This window comes from Corticium candelabrum, chromosome 9 (assembly GCF_963422355.1).
Source record: "Corticium candelabrum chromosome 9, ooCorCand1.1, whole genome shotgun sequence".
Taxonomy (NCBI): domain Eukaryota; kingdom Metazoa; phylum Porifera; class Homoscleromorpha; order Homosclerophorida; family Plakinidae; genus Corticium; species Corticium candelabrum.
The window spans coordinates 1,554,551-1,565,839 of record NC_085093.1 but is presented as its reverse complement, the minus strand read 5'-3'; the positions used below and the strand labels follow the sequence as shown (position 1 = coordinate 1,565,839).

Sequence of the window (11,289 nt, the reverse complement as noted above, 5' to 3'; positions counted from 1 at the left end):
GGTGCTAGTGCTTGAGTATCCTCCATCCCGAAATCTGTTTGATGCGCTAAACTATCTGGAATTCGAGGCCTGTATGTCACGATGCCTCGTCGTCCGCCATGCCCATCAGGCGGTCAGATTGAGACGACCGTGGAGGTTTCTTTCTTGTGAATTAGCATCATTTTTGTTGTGATAAGTGGAATGTTGCAGAACGTGTCCGGCGTGTCTGCCCATGTCATCGTCTTGCAGATTGGCTCGTCGAATCTGCGGGTTGGACGAGCGTCAGACTATCAGCCTCATGTTGTACCGCATTGTATAGCCAGAAGGAAAATGAAGGAATACGTTCACATGGCAGATGATACTATACTGATGAAACAACTACCGATGGTAGGAGTTGGCAACACACACACACACACACACACACACACACACACACACACACACACACACACACACACACACACACACACACACACACACACACACACACACACACACACACACACGCACGCACGCACGCGCACACACACACACACACACACACACACACACCACGAACACGCTGCTCGCATTGTCAGGCAGCAACGCTCAGACAACAGTAAAAGAATTGATCAAGAGATAAGAATGACACACATGAAAAATAGATTGACTTAATTGACAAACACGAAGACACACCGACAAGACTGACACAAATATATTTATGTATCAAATTATTTCGTTCTTGTTGTAGACTGACGATGTTGAATCTCAAGTGCAGTCTTCACTGGCTGACATTGATCGCGACCTACAGACAATGAGACTTGGAATGAGACGACCCAACTACTCTACAGAGCAAGTATGCAACACCTCTTCAAACCTCAGTTATCATACAATAAACTATTGCTTACAAAAGGTGCAGAAGTTTAACGAGAAAGTGATTGGACAAGAAATAACAGAGATATCTGATGAAGAATGGACAGATGTGAGACACCAACCACACGTTGTCATTGGACACAAAGTAAATAAATAAGCACACTACTACAAAACCGGAAATTGGTCACATTAATGGTTTGTAATGTTCAGGCTTTGTGGATCAGTCCACGTGAGCCTTATGAGCTGCATTGGCCTGTACGAAGAGGTCGACCAGTTTCGTCACGGGGTCACGTCTCAAAGGAAAGTGTGTTGGCCGATCTCGAGTCTCTCTGGGCTGCAGCAATTAAAGAAAAACTTGGCATTGAACAGGCAGACTTTAAGGTACGAGTGTCACTACAACCAATTTGTTAGCTAACGGCTATCTGTAATGCATGTGTTGTGCAACATTAGCTGTATAGTGCTATCGGTATTGTCCCTGACTCGTTCACTCGTGGAGATATCAAAGAAGTTATGAATACCTTACTTATTCGACTTGGGTTTGCAACTGCTATTGTTCATCAGGTAAACTGAACAGCTGAAGATTGACAATTGTATCACATGGTGATAGGCGAACTAATAGACTGACAGATGGACAGACAAATGGACAAACAGAGGAATAAATGCACAGATAAACAAACAGACAGCTGGAAAACGGGTGCCTAGTTATACTTTAATATAATTAATTAATTAATACTTTAGCAGTATTTAATAATGGTTATGTATTACAAGTATGTAATGTCTCTTGTATGCCAGGAATCTGTGTGTGCAACATTTGGAGCTGGTGTTGGCAGTGCGTGTGTTATTGATGTGGGAGACCAGAAAACTACCATTTGCTGTGTAGATGATGGCTTGGCCATCCCCACATCAAGGTAATATAATGGCATATGTCTTAATTTTATCTTGTGCTTTATGAATTGGTGCAAATGAATAGCGTGTATGCATGCATTGGCTAATCCAGCTTTGTGTGTGGATGTAGTACAGTACAAGTCGGCCAGCAATTTGGTTTGATTTCAGACCTCACGCATGTTACCATCTGCAGATTTTTTCATTTGTGATAGTCTCCTAGTCTGGTTCACACTGTGCTCAAGTACTTGCACATTTGCTTGTTACTGTCTACAATCTAGATAAAACCAGAATAGCACATTATACGTTTTGACGAGGCAGCGTGTGTTTAGGTATTGTATTATGGGAGTGACTGGGTAGTCTCGCATAGCCAGTCCCTCCCCTTTTTTCTTGAAGTAAAAAGGGGAGGGGCTGGCTACGTAAGACTAGTGACTGGGATGGACTAATTATCTAGATAAAGGCAAAGTTCACTCTTGAATTACAGTTGTCAGGCTAGTGTGTCACTCAACAAATTAGTTGCTGTGATCTGCAATTGCCAAGGCATTGTACTATGTAATTCTGATTAGTTGAACACAGCATCAAATAAGTGTCATTAAGATAGGTATAAACCTGCTTGCTGTCAACTGTCTTATCCAGCAATATGGTAGAGTTGTGTTGGACTATGGTGGCTGTGATGTAACTCGTGTATTCTTCGATCTGATGAAACGTGTTGGATTCCCATATCGAACATGTAATATCTCAAATCGATTAGATGCCTTTCTGCTACAGAGATTAAAGGAAGCCCATTGTCACTTGGATGTGGTGAGCAGATGTTTAGCTTGACGTCATGTAGGGTAATGATTTGTGTTCACTGCATGCAGGACATATATGGCGTTCAGAACTGTGGATTTCAAGTGTCCTATCCTAACCAGCGTATCATACAATATGCCATGCAGCTAGCAGACGAAGGGGCCAAGGCTCCAATGGTGTGCACTGTATGTATGACTCTTGTTACTTTTACTGAATGTTATGTATTGTAGGCAGTGTTTTATCCCGATCTGTTTGGTTTGAGTGGTGGAAATGTGGTGAGACTATACTCACCACCAGATGCAGAATCTGATGATTTATATGGAGACCAGCAGCTGCTTGAGGTAGATTCAAATTCAAGTAACAGACCTGTAAACAAAGACTAGCAGGCAGGCAGATAGGCAACAATGGTACAATGGTGGACATTGAACACGGGACTGACTGCTTAGCTAAATAGACACAGAATTTGATGTGAAACTGGAGGTTTCTAGGCTAAAACAGTGTAGGAAACGTGTAGGCAACATTCATATCAAGAGTTAGTAAATCATTTGAAACAGAATAGTTGGACAAACTGCTGAATTAAGAGATGGTGACTGGCTATCATTAATTAAGAAAGGAATAAGAAGAAAGACATGCAAACGTTGACAACGTAGGTATAGACTTTCTGTCTGGTCTGCTGCACAGTGGTGTATGGAATCACGTGTTTGTGTTACAATTATCAGACTGGGATAAGAACGAAGGGAGGGGCTCTTCCTCCTCTCATGCCTTTTGACATGGCGACTTCATCTCCAATGCCAACTCTGGAAGTGCCTCCATCTGTTTTGCCAGCGCAGCAGACTTCACCACAAATCCAGTACGTGTTGTCTCTTGACAAAGCAGTCCATCTCAGCATGGAGAGACTTGGTCAGAGATGTGATGCTATTGTTGTGGTGTTACCTCACCGTGTGACTTTTTTAGGATCAGATGAAATGAGGAGGAAGATGTATGGTTGCATTCTTCTTGTTGGGGGAGGCTTCACTTTTTCTGGTGGAGCACAGATGCTACAAAACTACATGCAAAGCGGCTTGCCAAGCCACTACAAGAGATTTGTTGATCGAGTGGAAGTACTGGCCAAACCAAAGGTACATGTGTGTACAACGAACTTTTGGATATCATACTCTTTCTGTTTGTCTGTATGTCTCTTGTTACCCATCGGGTCATATCAATGCATTTTCTACTTGTTACAGTGAAACCTCAATTTGCCACCACCTCACATGCATTTCTTAGGGCCATGTTTGTTAGTCCCCAAACTGTAATTACCTCACAAAAGAGACTCAGAAACAACCTTTACCTTGAAACCATGAAACCTGACTTTTGAATGTGGTTCCAAAATTTGAGGTTTTACTGTCTTTCTTTAATTAATTAACTTATTGTCCTTTCTATTTTGTATAATCATTATTATCTGACTAAGGACTTGGACCCACGGATGGTGTGCTGGAAGGGAGCTGCTATTCTTAGCTGTCTTGACAGTGCCAAGGAGCTTTGGATTATGCAAGAAGAATGGGAACATTTCGGTGTACGAGTCTTAAGAGAACGATGTCCATTCATTTGGTAGACATCAAACAATGGAAATTGACTGAAATTATACATAGATCTTGATGTATATTATTAAAATAAACAGGCAATATAATATAATATAATTTAATTTCAAACGTTAGCATAATAAATGCAGTTGATGTTTACTTGAACCCAATTGTGACTCATTGTTGTTCATTACATTTTTAATGTTGTTATAGAGTGCTTTTTGATTGCAAAGCATTCGAGACACAACTAATTAGAGTTCTGGTCTGTACAATGTACGGGGTCTACACTTCACATCCGGGATTTTAATTACTTCACGTATTGACGCGTTTACCACGAAACGTTTCCAAAGAGTATTTTCCGTCACTCGCCAGGCAATAGAGCTTGTGGCATTTAGTAACGGCGACATGTACTACCAGAGAGTAGAAAGTCATGACGTGGAAGTTGGAAAACAAAATGAAATAGGTAAGGAAAGGAGATTAGCATTTACTATTACGAGAGACAATTCTCAATCTTTTGTTTGTGCAACAATTTTGTAGTTGTCAGCAGTATTGCTAACCAAGCTCTTGCCAGAATGGAGAAATTGAGGGGAAGAAGAATCAACTGGGAATCTTATTACACGTATGGCGTTTGTATGACAAGATCATTACGTGATTCAACATCTTGCTACACTGTACTAGTGACGTGATCACGCGTAGTGTATCACCAGTTGGTTGTGCATGATCACGTGACATGTAGTGTGCGCAGTGATTTGTTAGAAATTTAAATTGTCTGTCATTTATGTTGCAAAATTGATGTATATTTTGTTGTTAATACACTGACGAGTTTGAGATAGACTCAATTGTGTTGCATTGCAGGACGGGTATGATTGATGAAGAGGAGTACCATTTTATTCAAGAATACTCTACAAGACCTTCAGACGGAAGGAATTCAATTATTATTAATCAGCCATCTCAGTGTGTGAGAACGTTTCTCAACGTTCCTCAAAAGATCCGCACGGATGACACAGTGCAGTTTGTGTTGACCTTGCTGTACGATCTGCTTATGGAAGACAAAGAAAGAGTGGCAATATTCCACAAATATGCAGAAGAGTAAGACACGTGTATATACAAAGTTAATTGTTGAGTGGAGTAGTTACTAGGCATGGTGATTTGCCATTTTCAGCCATAATGTATTTTTGTTTCATAATTATGCTTCAGTGTGTCTAACGGCTTGCATTCTTGTCATCGTTGTAGTAATGAAGTGCCAGTCTATCAGTCTTTGCAGAGCCTGTTGGAGCGACCAAGTCCCTTCACGTACAGTGTGGTACGTTATGTGGCTGTTTGTAGTACTTATTACTGTAAATCTCTTGCTGTCTTTGTCTACTACAGTTTGCACCTGCTTGTCTTACTGTCAGTTTTTGTGTGTGTTTACTTTTACAAAGTTGTTCATTTGTCACTTTGTTCACAATGGAATATCTTTGGTCTATTAATGAGCTCTGCTTCAGGCCAGTCATACAATGGCAGTGCTACTGAGCACCAGCTCCAAACCAATGGCAGATGATGATTTGAAATATTATCTGAACTTTATCAGAGAACAGCTCAAAAACCCAGTTAGTACATGTAGTTGAACCATAGACTTTGTAGATAGTTTGTTTTGTTTCTATCTATCAGTAATTGTAATTAATTCCAGAATGCTGAGTATCTTCACAGCATCATTGCTTCTTTGCAACTTCTTCTACGAGTCAATCATTACAGAGTTTCTTTTCTCAATCATCACTGTGTTGAAGGGTTTGTTGCAGAGAGATTGGGTTGAGTGCTCATTGCATGCCCTTGTCGTGTTTAGTCTCATAAAACTTCTTGGAACTCCTCGTCTCAATTTCCAACTTCAATATCAGCTCATCTTCTGTATCTGGCTGCTGGCATTTAATCCACAGATTGCTGGCATTCTAAACAAGTCAGATGATTGTATTATATGTAGGATGTCAACTGTGCTATGTGTTTGTATGATATAGGTATGGTGTCATCGTGCTACTTGCTGATATTCTCAGACAGTCGATTAAGATTAAAGTTCAACGAATTACAGTTGCAGCACTCAGGGTATGTCCTCCAGTGATGTTGTGTGGCAAACACTTCAGTAAACAATCAGCAGTCTGAATACTCTAATGCTTTATGTGGTTGTACAAACTGATGGTGATCTTGGAAGCTCCATGGCATTTGCTTAGGAAGTTGTTTCTTGTGTTCTGAACTTTTGTTAGAATGATATGATAACGATGACAGTCAAATTTCATCTAATGGTCTTGTCAATACTAATAATCTTGAAACTTTGTTTAGAAGACTCTAGATTGCATGAATGTCAGGCAGTAACAATAAAATTGGTACAGGCCATTAGTTAGAGCTTCCATTGCCTGCAGTCCTTTCTGTTCTATTCCACACCCTAAAAGACAGTGAAGCAAGGGAGTATTGTTTATGTGTTTGCCCATATGCCTGTCTGTTAACTGCTTTTGTTAGAGTCTGATCAGTGACAGGTAGGAGCTTGTCATCTGTGGACCAACTTATTAATTCATTACCTGTTGATACTTTCTGATTGATTATAGTTTTGCTGTAGAAATGGCTCTTCATATCATATTTTGTCATAGAATTTGGCTGAGAAGCCGGAGAATCCAACCGAGAACTGTCAAGTCATGATTCAGCAGAGAGTTCCTCAGATGTTACGTGTCCTGGTTGGAAAAAACTGGGAGGATGAAGAAATAGAGGGAGACATAGAATTCCTACAGGAGACTCTCACCAACAGTTTGCAAGACCTCAGGTATGTTAGTAAGTAGCTAATGTACAGTACCTGCCACAACGACTTATGTAGTGGACTTGCTGTAGCAGGCACGCAAATGGGGCACATCAGTTTTTTGTCTGTTTTAGTTCGTTTGATGAGTATGTGACTGAGATCAGATCTGGTCGTCTTGAGTGGTCTCCAGCCCATAAATCAGACAAGTTTTGGGTATTAACATTTCAATGTATTTGTGTCTCTATTCATCATAACTTATTCTTTCAAGCGAGAGAATGTTATGAAGTTCAATGAACGCAGTCATGAGCTCCTTAAGTATGTCATATGAGCAACCGTTATGATTCTTAGTCAATTCTGTGACCATTGTATTGTAGGCAGCTTGCTCAGCTGCTGGAGGCTCGCGATGCTCCTACCTTAGCAATTACAGTTCATGATTTTGGTCAATATGTTCGTTTCTATCCAAGAGGAAAAGAGTGAGGTGATTGGCTGGTCTCTTTCTGGATAGTGTCTGATGGCATTCATTGTAGTTACATTGAAAGCGAAGGAGTGAAACAGCGTATCATGCACTTGTTGCAACATGAGGACTCAAGTGTGAAGTATGAAGCATTAGTTGCTGTGCAGAAAATGATGGTTCAAAACTGGTAAGATATCATCACAGAAGACAAACTGAAACAACTGGCAATGAACAGAGAGACAGACAAGAAAGGAAGCCAAGTTGACAGGCAGACACAGAGTTTGCGAGAGATTAGATAGACGAAACAGGTGACATACTGAAGTCAAGCCTGGTGAGAGAAAAAAATGCACCAACAACATAGAAACATCACCTAAATATGCACAACCAACATGATGTTCCATTTGACTGTTGTACTGATTTATTACTCGTTTCTTTTATAGGGAATATCTTGGCAAGCAACTCCAAGCTGCATAGACAAAAAGGACATCACTTTTTGTTATTTGTTTGTTTTGTAGTCATGTTGCTCAAACCATACTGGTCACTAGTACAATTCCCTATGAACAACAATCTAGTAACAAATATCTTAACACATATTCATTGCTACATAGAATGGTACGTAGGTGGATATCCAGGATTCATATGTGCCATGCCATATGCTGGCTGCATGCTGACAGGAGGAGCCTGTGCAGGTGGCTGTCGTGGTTGCTTTACTTTAGGTGGTGGCGACTTTGGTCTAAGACTGTCAATCTCTTGATGAAACCCTAACACTAGATCGTCAGTCTTTTCGAAGTAGTTGTTGTATGTTTCTTTAGAGTAGTTTGAGCTTGAGAGGTCTGGGCCAAGTGTCAGCCAGCCTGGTCGCACAGTGCTGTCATCACCAAACAGGTAGAGTCTCCGACGACCAAGACAGAAGTGTTCTATGATTGAGAAGATCTCTGCCGGTTTTTCTGTGCTGCCATATGCTGGTTCCTCTGTGATGATCAGGTCGATGTCAACATTTGAGTGAATGAAGTCTGTGTCTGTGCTACGCCTGACTGTTCCACGTATTCCCATTAGGCAGTGTTCCTATATAACAACTTGATTGGTACACTTGTGGTTGTCCTTCCATCCTTTTAGCATCTGTCTGTCTGTCCGTTCATCTGTCTCTCTGTCTGTCTCTGTCTGTCCGTCTCTCTGTCTGCTGCCTGTCTGTACTGTCGCTACTAGTTGGTGCAATTTACCTTGCAATGTTGAAATACAGCAGTTGGTTCCATGTAAGGTGTTGCTCCCGGGTTCTTGAAATTTGTTTTTATCCATGCAATGTCTTCACAGCGACGGAATCCCCATTTCCTTAAACACTGAAACACCAACTAGTTACAATGATGGACATGTAAATAAACAACTCGCCAAAAAGCAATGCATACATCCCGTCCCCAGTTAAGTCCTTCAGCAGATCCAGACCAGAGGAACATAAAACTTCTTGGAGATGCAATCGACTCCAACTCCAACTTTACAATCTAACAGCAACAATAACAATATCAACCACTACCTACTATTGAACCATACTGAATTAACCGTTTTAAAGTAACCCAACTCTTACAGAGTGACTGGCCCTGGACACACGTTTATAAAATAATTTATTGTTTAGGGGCTCAGATGCGTGAAAATTATACACGTTGTCATGTTCACTCTGCTGTAATTGTAAAGTTTGGATGTTCATCAATGTCACCTCTTCCCATCTCCATGGTCTTTGACTAAACGTGACTCCAGATGCTCGTCTCTGATATTCCTCCAGTGGAGGGTTGACAAGAATAACATCAAACTTCATCTCAAGTGACTTCAAGTCAAACGTCTCGAGATCACACTTCAAATACCTGACTCACATCCACGAAACACTATATTATAGTCCCATGAAGAATTCACTGTAGCTATATAATATCCTACATGGGAGGTGTTGCTCTTTCTTGTAGTTTCAGCTCTTTTAGTCTGATAAGTTCTTTCAGTTTGGGATATTCCTCAAAACGATCAGCAATACCTAGTGGCAACAGCAGACATCACAGAAAATACTGACCAGCACTTTACCATTGATTGTACATACCAGCATCTCGGATGAAATTCTGTGGTCGCTGTCCAGTATCAAGGAAGTGTTGGCAATAGTCATTGTGTGGATTAGCACTCTGAGTTCCCTGCAAATAAAGTCGAAGGTGTTGAAAATCAATTCTTAAAGGATGAAACGTTCCAATCAGTCAACAGTATGTAAGTAAGCAATGTCATTTGTTTTCAAGAAGGTTAAGAAATGTTTAACTTACCAACAACCCTAACCAAAGCTTGAAGGTCTGTATTTGATTTAGTACAAATCTCCATCATTAGACCAATACGACAAACTACATTGTCATTGGAATCTCTCTGTTAGTCTTAGAATAGCCTCATACCCAGGTGCTCGCCTTGCTCTTCCATGCAGCGTTCACACGTCACATGACTAGGTTGACTTGCTCCGACGACCAAGGCTGTGACATCAGCATGGTCATGTGACATGCAAGCACTGCACGGAGGAGCGAGGCGATTGCCTGGGGACAAGGCTAACTGTCTTAATTTTTCTATATCAAACAAATGCAGTAAATAGACAACAAAAATTAACACCAAGTAATAGACCAAAAATGCAGCACAATGTCAACAAAAGGAACAAACAATAAAATCTAACAAGTTTAAAGAAAAAACTGTAACCTTTAGAAAAGTGGTTGAATCCTTGTAAACAGTAGTTTCCTCAAGACCATTGCTTCCTTCTTTCTTCTCTTCTGTTGTGTCATTTTGGTTCTCTCTCCCTTCCTCTCTTTCTTTCGCCCTAATAGTGGCAACAGCAAACCGTTTTGCAATCGACTGCCACTTGTCTCCATACTTAATGACACCATCCTGTTGCATCTTTAATTCATATCTACTGTGAAGAAGAGATGAGAGGCACCCCTCATTCGACAGACAGAACTACAAACACAACACACAATTTGTGATCAGATCAGTTCTGGCAATAGGCAACAACGGTAGTTGGAAGTACAAATCTATCTGGATAATCAACATTTCTCAGCCAATCTCTGTATGTTTCTTTGTCTATCTGTCTGTCCATCTAATGCTGGTATCTAGTCACTTTAGACAGCTTTGCTTTTGCCATTTCTTGCTCTCGGTTTTGATTGAGATATATACAGTTAATATACATCCGTCTGTCTGTCCTAGCCATATCTTCCATTAAAACATATATACTACACATGCACTGGCCACTAACCACTTAGAAAGTAACAAGTTCAACAACTATACTTATATATTTGTCTATCTGCCTGTCACAGAACATATACTTCATGCACAAATAGAGTTCCCATCAATCTACTCTCTGTCTGTCTGTCAATTCGGATAAATTCTACATAAACAAATATAGTCTACTGAAGACTCTGAATACCAACACAGTCGCACTGAAACTGTCTGTCCATTTGTTTGTCCATCTGTCTGTCAATCTGTCTGTCCATCTGTTGGTCTATCTGTCTGTCAATCTGTCTGTCCATATGTCTGTCCATCTGTCTGTAAATCCGTCTGTCCATCCGTCTGCAGTTGCGTATAAATGTCTAAAACTTACTTGTTTCGCAAGTAGCTCTCTGCGTTTACGAGAACGATTTCGCAATTCCTCCACTCTCTTCATTGCCACTAGCAGTTCGATAAGTTCACAGATATCAACTTACCTAGCGACGCGTTTGCGCGTCACATCCTGTGATCCATGTGACCTCGTCTGACGCTGTCCCCAACGTCAGGAGCTGAACACCAGTTTAGTCTGTTGCATGCAAAACAGAACAACGGCGGAGGCGGTATTTTTCAACACTCCTTTCGCTCATGCTGTTTCCAGCATCTTCACTTTCCTGGCTATAGTAGTTACGTCCTTTCAGGTACGTACGGACACACCCGTTGAGACCAGATGGCTACGGGACTCTCTCCGTTTCTGCCGTCTGCTTACCTGTTACCTGACTTACCTTCTTGTGTGTTGCATTTGGTGTCTGCCT

The 11,289-nt window shown here is 40.9% G+C and overlaps 4 protein-coding genes across 4 annotated transcripts in view; 3 read left to right on the top strand and 1 right to left on the bottom strand.

Moving 5' to 3' along the window:
• The first annotated feature begins 53 nt into the window (after positions 1-53).
• LOC134183919 (actin-related protein 8-like) lies at positions 54-4,231 on the top strand. The gene is made up of 13 exons (XM_062651506.1): positions 54-135; positions 190-366; positions 710-814; positions 872-976; positions 1,042-1,212; positions 1,282-1,392; positions 1,624-1,739; positions 2,361-2,514; positions 2,574-2,678; positions 2,733-2,843; positions 3,222-3,402; positions 3,457-3,620; positions 3,950-4,231. The coding sequence occupies exons 1-13, from the start codon at positions 82-84 to the stop codon at positions 4,091-4,093; spliced, it is 1,698 nt and encodes a 565-aa protein (XP_062507490.1). The 5' UTR covers positions 54-81; the 3' UTR covers positions 4,094-4,231.
• Positions 4,232-4,362: 131 nt separating this feature from the next.
• LOC134184432 (V-type proton ATPase subunit H-like) lies at positions 4,363-7,925 on the top strand. The gene is made up of 14 exons (XM_062652119.1): positions 4,363-4,524; positions 4,599-4,680; positions 4,917-5,150; positions 5,295-5,364; positions 5,546-5,650; positions 5,731-5,828; positions 5,884-5,994; positions 6,053-6,137; positions 6,677-6,846; positions 6,954-7,032; positions 7,088-7,134; positions 7,194-7,292; positions 7,347-7,460; positions 7,714-7,925. Exons 1-14 carry the CDS (start codon positions 4,467-4,469, stop codon positions 7,745-7,747), a joined length of 1,386 nt encoding a protein of 461 aa, XP_062508103.1. The 5' UTR covers positions 4,363-4,466; the 3' UTR covers positions 7,748-7,925.
• On the bottom strand, positions 7,874-10,966 carry LOC134184433 (N6-adenosine-methyltransferase non-catalytic subunit-like). Its single transcript, XM_062652120.1, has 8 exons — positions 10,872-10,966; positions 9,977-10,231; positions 9,351-9,438; positions 9,197-9,287; positions 8,982-9,126; positions 8,677-8,769; positions 8,494-8,610; positions 7,874-8,338 (listed from the first exon to the last, which is right to left on the bottom strand). Exons 1-8 carry the CDS (start codon positions 10,932-10,934, stop codon positions 7,874-7,876), a joined length of 1,317 nt encoding a protein of 438 aa, XP_062508104.1. The 5' UTR covers positions 10,935-10,966.
• Positions 10,967-11,014: 48 nt separating this feature from the next.
• The window catches only part of LOC134184225 (transmembrane protein 184B-like), a 3,890-nt gene continuing 3,615 nt past the window's right edge, over positions 11,015-11,289 (top strand). Inside the window, exon 1 of the mRNA XM_062651860.1 lies at positions 11,015-11,175. Within this exon, the coding sequence (XP_062507844.1) occupies positions 11,071-11,175 (105 nt within the window). The 5' untranslated portion in view covers positions 11,015-11,070. The remainder of the gene's footprint in view (positions 11,176-11,289) is intronic.

What these genes read in the sequence shown, in the direction of transcription:
- LOC134183919 (XM_062651506.1), top strand. Translation starts at nt 82, where the DNA reads ATGCCTCGTCGTCCGCCATGCCCATCAGGCGGTCAGATTGAGACGACC. An exon ending in CCAACTACTCTACAGAGCAA is followed by an intron (nt 815 to 871) that starts GTATGCAACACC and finishes TGCTTACAAAAG; the next exon opens with GTGCAGAAGTTTAACGAGAA. An exon ending in ACGTTGTCATTGGACACAAA is followed by an intron (nt 977 to 1,041) that starts GTAAATAAATAA and finishes TGTAATGTTCAG; the next exon opens with GCTTTGTGGATCAGTCCACG.
- LOC134184432 (XM_062652119.1), top strand. Translation starts at nt 4,467, where the DNA reads ATGTACTACCAGAGAGTAGAAAGTCATGACGTGGAAGTTGGAAAACAA. An exon ending in AATCATCACTGTGTTGAAGG is followed by an intron (nt 5,829 to 5,883) that starts GTTTGTTGCAGA and finishes TGTCGTGTTTAG; the next exon opens with TCTCATAAAACTTCTTGGAA. An exon ending in TTACAGTTGCAGCACTCAGG is followed by an intron (nt 6,138 to 6,676) that starts GTATGTCCTCCA and finishes ATTTTGTCATAG; the next exon opens with AATTTGGCTGAGAAGCCGGA.
- LOC134184433 (XM_062652120.1), bottom strand. Translation starts at nt 10,934, where the DNA reads ATGAAGAGAGTGGAGGAATTGCGAAATCGTTCTCGTAAACGCAGAGAG. An exon ending in GAGAGCTACTTGCGAAACAA is followed by an intron (nt 10,232 to 10,871) that starts GTAAGTTTTAGA and finishes TTGTGTTTGTAG; the next exon opens with TTCTGTCTGTCGAATGAGGG. An exon ending in ATTCAACCACTTTTCTAAAG is followed by an intron (nt 9,439 to 9,976) that starts GTTACAGTTTTT and finishes CTTTATTTGCAG; the next exon opens with GGAACTCAGAGTGCTAATCC.